Genomic DNA, 10,217 nt, shown 5'->3' on the forward strand with positions numbered 1-10,217 from the left:
AGATTTAAATCTTATCACCTTTATATTGTTTGTTACATGACATTTTGAAACGTAAGCACGTGAACTTTCGCCTCGGCACCACGGCGCGTTACTTACTACACTAGCAGGGCACGAGCGCTTGACATGCTCTGAATAATGATTCGGATAGGGTCATCACAATCCTATTTTACTGCGAGATTTCATATTCATTTGTATTTGAATCGACGGTTGAACGAGTTCACGTCCCACAAGTTATTAAATGGTTATCAATAACGGCTGTTATATTGATTTTTTTGTTTTCCTACCTATGCTGATAGCCTTGAGAGGCTATTTCAGCGTAACCTTAACTAGTAGGTGAGCTCATGAGGCTCAAACCTGACAACGTGGCTAACACGAACTCTAGCAAGAGCCGTGCTTCGCAGAATCTACCACCGGATCGGAAACGCGACCCACTGAGAAGATTCGGCGAGAAAATCAGTCTGTCTGTGGATTTAAATTTATTTATTATAAAAAAAAAGAACACAATATTCCTAACCTAAAAGTACATGTTATTATCCGCAACATGCTTCGTCAGATTACAGAAATAAAGTTATCAGCAACATGCTTCGTCAAAATCTGTGGATTAATTATTTACTCGTCGAGTTCTTTGTTGCAAGCGACGGGTTCGACAAGAACGATGACCGGTGCTTGAGGTACCTAAAAGCACCGTTAGTGGATCGAGAGGATCCGAAATGACGTGTTTTGGTCAACGTCGAGTGCTTTCCATTCTGTCCGCAGGATCGGGAATGTGTTGATACCGAAAGCGCAAGAGCCACATGTATGTATAAGTCAAATTTGCTCTCAAATATACTATATTAGTTTCACAAATCGATTTTATCTCCCATTTTTTATTTCCAACGTTTCAAATCATTTTCGTGATCACGGCCGACTAAGATGTTATTCGTCGAGATTTGTGCTAATTGACTATTTATTCTGTTAATTAAATTTTATTTTTGTCTTCGACTCTCGCGATTACGAACACGACAGATCACACGGTATGATGGTTCCACATCCTTAACACGTTACATATGAAATGTAAAATATTTGCTTTAGAAATTTCGGACAGCCCTATTGTCTGACATTAACGCGCGGTATTCATTACTGACCCACGTGAGGGCACGGGACATTTTCGTTTATCAAATTGAAGGTGTCAATTTGAACTCAATTTTTTTAAAATGTATAACCAATGCCATAAATTGAAAACAAAATCATGCAGTGTAGGCACCGCTGAGATATTTTTATTTAATGCTTTTGTTGAGTTCCAAGCTGATGGACGATAGGTGGTAGTCTGATGATTCAATTATTATCGACATGTTAGACGATCGGCATTGTCAGTGATGAAGACACAGCGCGTAACATGTAAAACTCGTTAATTTTTTTTTTTTTTTTTATTGCTTAGATGAGTGGACGAGCTCACAGCCCACCTGATGTTAAGTGGTTACTGGAGTCCATAGACATCTACAACGTAAATGCGCCACCCACCTTGAGATATAAGTTGTAAGGTCTCAAGTATAGTTACATAAACATAAATACATAAATTAATAATATAAATTATAATGCTCGCCAATTATACAGCAGTTTCAAATAATTGAACAGCTAAACCACAACAAATGAAGTTCTATTTGAATACGATTAATAATTCAACAGTTACAGACGATCCATTTTATTTAATACTAAAATAAACATCTTAAATAAACTGAAATTCAGACATTTCCACGATATCTTATCATGACGACGGATAACCGCGATGACTTATCGCGATATAATTTCCGTATTTTAATATATTTACTCCAGCGATTTTTGTTAAAGTTTACAGAAAATGCTCGTAATGTTTTTAAGGTACGAGAATATATAATAATAATAAAGCCAAATTATATAAGTATAAGCATTTAGCACCATTAAGGGCCTTCGCACGTTCTAGAAGGACATTTAGACATATACTGTTAAAAAAGTCTCAAATTCGTTTTAATCCGTAAAAGATTATTAAGAAACTGCGCGTATCGCTTTTACGTGTTATGTAATATTTAAAGTAGCCCGAGTCAAAATCAAGCAAAAAGTCAGTATAGAAACAATATTTATCCTTCAGATTATAATTTTACGAAATATTAACTTTAAATACAACAAAAGTGAAATTTTCATTCATTGCAGTTTTTTATAACTCTAGGCAACGTGATTGCAATGTTACGGGAACTTTTGGCTGAAACACGATGAGCTTAATTGAGTGAATTATTTTATTTTGCTAATGTAGATGTTCTTCAAGTTTAAATATGTAATAATCTATACTAATATATAAATCTACAGCGGTTTTTACGGATGTTCAGTTATAACTACTGAAGCATTCATCCAATTGACTTGAAATTTGGTATTCATGTAGAAAATACATGTACTTAATGGATAGGCTAATATTTATATGAGTGTTGAACTCCCTACACCAGTTGCGGGGGCGTTAATTATGAGAATCTTTGTGAGGGTGAGAAATAATAATGTTAATTTTAAATGCCCAGCGAAGCGGACGGGTACAATTAGTTAGGGTGTATTAACTGTTTAGCATCAGTGAAAGTGAACAAATACGGGAAAATGAAATAAAGCCACTGGACGTAGCTTCTACGGTTTTTTTTTTTTTTTTCCACAAGAGAAAATCGCCGGATCCCCACCCGCGCGGCAGGTGGGGTATGTGGGAGTTGAACCTCACTAAAAACTCCTGCCGCTCACAACCGGCGCCCTACCTCGGACCGGGCCGGAGCCCAGTCGGGGCTATTGAAACGGCGGGACAGGGTTGACGCAGAGCACATTACATCCATCCCACCGTCCCACGGACGCCGGGCCGGTGGCCGCCAGCGACACGACCACCGGTTCCCTCGTTCAGCGGGCCGAGAGCCCGCTTTGATGGCGCCGCGTTACACCTTCCCCCAGAGCGGTCGGGGGAACGCAGTCTACCATCACCCGGCTTCCTATTGCGGGTGAGCGTGCAGAGCACGCCACCCCACGTCTGGGTCCCTCCCCGCACAAAACGGGTGGGACCCCTAGCTCTTAGGGGGCCAGGTCACGGATACGACCCCGGTCCCGATCCCCTGCTCGGCGGCGGCGGGTTTCTGCGTAGTGAGGAGAGCTTTCCCTCACTCGCCCCGCCGCCTCCTTCTGCGAGATGGTGCACTCGCAGAAGTCGAGCATAGCCTTCCATGACTCATCGCTGCCAAGCATCGACGCCACGACGCCAGGCAGCGACAAGTCAGGTCCTATCTTTGCGACCAGGACACGGCGCTGCACCTCCCAAGCGGGGCAGACAGCGAGCGTATGCTCCGCCGTGTCCAGGTCGTGTCCACAATGGTGACACCTCGTCGTCGGCTCAGCCCCTATCCGGCGCAGGTACTTCCCGAAGCATCCGTGCCCGGTCAGCACCTGCACCAGACGAAAGGTGAGGCGTCCTTCGCCACGATTCACCCAGTCATCAAAGACCGGGTAAACCGCCTCGACGGTCCGTAGCCCCCACGTGGGGTTGGCCAATCGCCTCGACCACGACTCGAGCACGGACCGCCGAGAATGGGCCTTCCGCGCCCTCAGCTCACTCTCGGGGACACGCGCCACGCCCCGAGCACGGAGCTCGCTGCGCCACCGATAGTCGGCAGCGAGCGACTCCGCCTCCAGCTCCCATGGCGGCGTCCCCGCCAAAACACACGCCGCCTCGAAGGAGACGGTGCGATATCCGCGGATGACCCTGATGGCAACGGTGCGCTGCGGCCGGCGCAGAAACCGAGCCATAGTAGCCCGGTTGCGCGGCTCAGCCCACACAGGTGCACCGTACAGGGCCATCGATCGCACCACCCCCGCGTAGAGGCGGCGCACAACCTGATCCGGTCCCCCAATATTCGGGAGCAGCCGGCTCAAAGAACCGGCCGTCCCCATCAATCGGGGGACCAGCTCCGCAAAGTGAGCACGAAAAGCCCACCGGCTATCCAACACGAGGCCGAGGTACTTCAACTGCACCCCGACCCCTATCCGGACGCCTCCAACCACGAGCTTCTACAGTTCTTACAAAAAGTCCGCTGAAAATCTCACTAAATAAACCACAATTTATCTAATACTTTATTTCACCGCATCTCATCACGTTAGAGTTAATTTCATCCCAATTAATTAAACTTTCTAATTAAACGACTCCATCGCATTTTATTTCATATTATAACAGGATACCAGAGGAAAATATAAGATCTGGCTTACGTATCATTACCAGACCATAAAGTTTAAAAAAAAAACCGGTTCATTTAAATAAAATTATAATACGTTTGAAATCGCAAATAATAAACATTATTTTTAATAAGGAGCCCGTTAAAACTGGTGGTGTCAAGGCAGACGACCTTGGAACAGACAATAAACAATACAACGCAGCTTCATAGATTTACTTATTACATACTAGCTGACCCGGCAGTCTCCTTAGTGCCTCAATCGATAAATAAAAGACCTAAACTTTTGTATAAAATAAACTTAAAACAAACAAAAGGAATGCGTCCGACAGGGGACACATCAAAGGAAAAACAAAATTGTTATTTTTATTTAATTCCGCGCACTTTCATATTTGTCTACCTTTTAAACCTTCTCTGGACTTCCAAAAATAATTCAAGACCAAAATTAGCCAAATCGGTCCAGCCGTTCTCGAGTTTTAGCGAGACTAACGAACAACAATTCATTTTTATATATAAATATTTTATATAGACGATTTTATTTTACTTGTTACATATTTTCATACAATTGACGTGTATCAAATAAAAACTGACCTTGGCACGCAGACAGAATGGTAAATTCCATGGTTCCGAAGCACGTGGATGAACTCTGGAAGCGTGCGGCAGGCGCCCATGATGCTGAAAGCGGCCAGAAGGGAGTTCCATACTATCAAGGTGCGTCGCAATTCAAATCTGTAAAACACAAAACTCTATATTTGTAAAATATACGCGTCTAAATAGATGTGCCACAACCGTGATTACTGTATTTCTATGCTTCTATTGACAAAAGATGAGTATTTTTATAAAGTGTGATATAACGTGAACGACCAAACATCACTTGTTTCACATGAGCACATATTTTACTGGTGGTAGGACCTCTTGTGAGTCCGCACGGGTGGATACCAACACCCTGCCTATTTCTGCCGTGAAGCAGCAATGCGTTTCGGTTTGAAGGGTGGGGCAGCCGTTGTAACTATACTTGAGACCTTAGAACTTATATCTCAAGGTGGAAGGCGCATTTACGTTGTAGATGTCTATGGGCTCCAGTAACCACTTAACACTAGGTGGGCTGTCAGCTAGTCTATCTATCTAAGCAATAAAAAAAAATTGAGTAGCAATTTTTTAATTTTTTTTTATTGCATAGATGGGTGGACGAGCTCACCCAGTGTTAAGTGGTTACCGGAGCCCAGACATCTATAACGTAAATGCCGCCACCCACCTTGAGATATGAGTTCTAAGTTCTCAGTATAGTTATAACGGTTGCTCTACCCTTCAAACCGAAACGCATTACCGCTTCACGGCTGAAATAGGCAAATAGGTGGTATCTACCCGTGCGGACTCACAAAGATGCCCAACCACCAGTAAAATATATAATAGTATATAATAAATAAGCAATTACAAATATTGCGTGAAAAATTTAAATAAGATGATTAATTTAAAATGACGCACAGACGATGAAAACAATGGCCTATTGATTTTTTTTCTCAATACCTAATAGAAGTTGAAACATGACAGATAATAATTTTTTTCAATAATTACCATCTTTGTCATTCTTTGATGAATGTTCTTTTTTATTGCTCAGACGGGTGGGTGAGCATGCTCACTCACGGCCTACCTGGTGATACAACGAAGCCCACATACATCAACAACCTAAATGCCGTAACCAATCATGATGCTTGAGTTAAGTCTCAGTTCTACTGTACAATAGCGGCCACACTCTTCAAGCTAGAACGCATTACTGCTCCGCGGCAGAAATAGGGATCGTTCGTGAACAAGTCTCAGATACGTATTTCAATGGAAATATTGGTGTATTTGCCTGCGGGATTCAAACAGCGGCATAGTCCGAAAACTAGATACGAATTCACCGGCAGTTTCTAATTATCTTTCGTGAAAATTGGTTTTTCATGGAGTAATGTAGTTGTAGAGTTGATGAAGAATGTCCAAAAATAAATGGAGATAGGTGTTACGAAGAAAGACGCATATAAATGGGAACATCAACCCTCTATAACGGATAAGGCGAATCCAAAGAAAGATGCCTTCACCATGGAAGTCATTCGTAAACTTAATAGGACATCTGCCAGTGTTAACGGATGATCGGTGTATCTTTCATTATAATAGTCTACCTGTCTCGGACGAGTACCTATGTGTCACCTAACTCTATCCCTAATTCCCAAATTGCGGAATACTGCTTAAGTTAAAGCCTTAGCTTAAACTAGAGTTTATTACGGAGAAGCAAACATAAGTTACGACTTCAAACTAATTGATAGTTTGTTCCCTGTGCTTCGATTATCCCCATTATCTACCCACATGAACGAAGACTTCCACTTTATCTATGAATACGACCGCACTTATTTGCCAATTAAAAATAAAACAATAAATAAAATTTAAACCGCTACAAAAAGCGTTTTGGACATTGTAATAAAAATCATTTATATTTTACGAAAAGAAAATACAGACGTAAACAAATAAAAATCTATTTAAGTTCTTCGAACTCGATCTTTTTCGATAACGAGTATTAGTATTATTTTATCGGTAAACTAATTATTTGTTTATGTAATATTAATGATTCATTAACACATACTATAATTATTATTATAACTTTAATAGATTTATAACTTTGACACGACATCTTGGGATCAATTTAAACAATGTTATCTATTAAATACATATTTATTTTGAAAACATTTAAAGATTTGTTGCTGTTGTCTGACACTCTGACCCCATTTTTTTTTGTATTGCTTAGATGGGTGGACGTGCTCACAGTCCACCTGGTGTTAAGTAAGATATCAGTTCTAAGGTCTCAAGTATAGTTACAACGGCGCCCCACCCATCACACCAAAACGCATTACTGCTTCACGGCAGAAATAGGCAGGGTGGCGGTACCTACCCGCGCGGACTCACAAGAGGTTCTTCCACCAGTAATGTCGTAAATTATAATTTTGCGGGTTTGATTTTCATTACACGATGTTATTCCTTCACCGTGAAAGTCGTGAACATTTGCTGAGTACGTATTTCATTAGAAAAATTGGTACCCGCCTAAGATTCGAACACCAGTGCATCACTCAACACGCTCCATGGTAGTTGCTCTTGGAGAGCATAACGTAGATAGCTCCTTAAGACATGTGACATTTCACCATAACGTGGATAGCTCTTTAAGACATGTGACATTTCACCATAACGTGGATAGCTCTTTAAGACATGTGACATTTCACCATAACGTGGATAGCTCTTTAAGACATGTGACATTTCACCATAACGTAGATGGCTCTTTAAGACATGTGACATTTCACCATAACGTAGATGGCTCTTTAAGACACGAGACATTTCAAGTTACAATGACAGCCGTCCAGTTTCAAGACGAATGGCAGTATCACTTCAACAGTGTCACGTCTGGCGACGATAACAAGCCGTAAGCTATCGTACTATGCTTATTTAAAACTGCATTCCTGACTAAGGCACATTCGCATTTCTTGATCAGAGTTTTAATCAACGAGTGATTTTATTAATAAACATTATCACGTTATTGTAACTACCGTGTACAGTTAGGTAGCATTTTTCATGGTTACCTATTTACTAAACAAAACAGAAATAACGCCAATAATTTATTAGGTTAGAGCTCTGAGCCAAAGGATGGGTGTTTTTAGGTACCTCAAGCACCGGTCATCGTTCTCGTGGAACCCGTCGCTTGCGACGAAGGGCTCGACGAGTAAATTAACCCACACACACACGCACAGCCCACTGAGTTTCTCGCCGGATCTCCTCAGGGGGTCGCGTTTCTGATCCGGTGGCAGATTCTGCGAAGCACGGTCTTGCTAGGGTTCGTGTTAGCAACGTCGTCAGGTTTGAGCCCCGTGAGCTACATGTTAGGGCGAAGCTGAAATGGCCTCTCAAGGCTAGCAGCATAGGTAGGAGAAAAAAAACAAAGGATGTGTCTTTGAGTCACAAATATATTTTTGTAACCTGTAGTCAAAGCACTCATACAATATTTATATATTTATGTATATCCGATATTATACGATACGAATTTGGAGTTTATGTATCTTGTAATTTTGTAATGTCCGATATTTCTAACGCTTTTTCGTGGTCACGGTCGTTGGATCGAATTAATTTTATCAATTTAATCGGGTCTTCACTTATCGTCGAGTACAATACGATATTAACGTACACACGTCATTTAATTACGTTCAACCAGACGATAAAATGTGTCCACCGGACTTGAACTTGACAATAGACAAGTGACGTCATTTATTTGGCAGACATTAGCTGATATTTCCAGCGCTCTATCGAGCTTTTGTTTAATGTCAACTGCGAAACATGACATTTCTAAATCGGTGGCACATAAATGTCACTACTCCCAAGTTTAGTGGTAATTTCGTGTGCTAAATTTTCATACGGTTGTGAATCTTATAGGGAAATCCCCGGAATTTGCTAAATTCTAAATGAACTTTTTAATATTGATGCCTTTTATTCTCTTCTTTTCAGATTTTTTATTATATGATTGAAACAAAAATCTGAAATATCAAAATACAGGGCTGGAGCGTTTTAGCAAATCTTGAAAGTTTCAGTTAGCAGCAACAAAACCCCTTTTATGGCTTAGTATGGAGTATTAGAATTTAAATGAAAATATTACATAATTAATTATTGAATACGATTAAATGAATTTATTATTATTATAAAGAGTATTTATTTAATTCAGGTGATTTACATTCTATTTCATTCCATTTCATGACAAGTACAGTTGAAATTTTCAATTGTATATCATATCTGATTAATGTAAATTTTTGTTGGTACTACTACGCATTACAATTAGTATTTGTTCGTTAACTTAGCTTTAATTCGATGATATGTTGACAGTGTTTTTTACATAATGACATTGGGTAAAGGCGAATGAAAGGTGAACCTTTCAAAGTCCAGTTACTGTATAAATATTTTCATTTACACTCTATGAATGGTTTTAGTAAAGAAACAAAAAACAAAGAAAGATTCGTCTAATTATTGTTTCAATTTCAAGCAAAATCTCTTAAGGTAAAACCTCTTAAGGTAAGCCTTAAGAGATTTTGCTTTTATTGAAATTGTAAGTGAAGTGTAATTGATTGAAATTATAAGTTCGGACACTAATAAGATTCTATTTTCAAAGACTACTATACTTCTATAATTACAAATTTCGTCAAGACTACATTATAGAAAAATATTAATAAAGACAAACAATATTTAATCTATTCTCAATTTGACCACAGACGTCAAGAACAAAAGTTTGACAATAAATAGTATGCATGCGTGTGTGTGTAATGTTTTCTTTATTGATTTAATGTATATTTTATGCATTATTTAAAAAAATATTAGCATTGTGCACTTCTTCTCTATATTCTCTATAAGTGTGGAAAATTTCATACTCCTCCGTCCGCGCAATTTTCGTAAAAAGGGATACAACGTTTTTGCTTCACGTATTAATATATAGATAAGCGAAACGCCTACGAACTGCCGTTGGAGGCAATAAGGACTGCATTATCAATACTGACAAGAAAATACTACTAAAAAAAAGCCATCACACCCATACCGCCATCCGTCTCCTAACAACGGCAGTGACACAACGATTCTAGTTACATCAGACCTTACCAATATAATTAGCATACAAAACCCATTCTTCCTAACAAACGAGTTTTTCTAGTGATAATAAAACATATTTCCTGATCAAGTGACAATATTTTTCCGTATAAATGCCATGTACTATATCTAAAAAAAAATATTTCGTATTTATTATCCGGGAAGGCATATTGCGCAGTTAATGGCATTTATTTATTATAAAAATATATTATCCAATCAGTTCAATTTTTATAAAGATGTGGAACTAGTAATGTCAAATGTTATTGGGTGTTCATATTAAAACTGTAGTGGACAACACGTCCCTGACCTAAATGTCAACTCACATACTGCAGAGCCAATGAACGAGAATAGATCAGTATTACAAAGCGAAATTAATATAGT

General features: G+C 39.6%; 1 protein-coding gene across 1 annotated transcript in view; it reads right to left on the minus strand.

Moving 5' to 3' along the window:
• Nucleotides 1-10,217, minus strand: part of LOC101741480 (elongation of very long chain fatty acids protein 6) — a 52,138-nt gene that overhangs the window by 31,961 nt on the left and 9,960 nt on the right. The window contains exon 2 of the mRNA XM_004924735.5: nt 4,788-4,925. Within this exon, the coding sequence (XP_004924792.1) occupies nt 4,788-4,925 (138 nt within the window). The remainder of the gene's footprint in view (nt 1-4,787; nt 4,926-10,217) is intronic.

The sequence above is a fragment of the Bombyx mori genome, chromosome 22 (assembly GCF_030269925.1).
Source record: "Bombyx mori chromosome 22, ASM3026992v2".
NCBI classification, from domain to species: domain Eukaryota; kingdom Metazoa; phylum Arthropoda; class Insecta; order Lepidoptera; family Bombycidae; genus Bombyx; species Bombyx mori.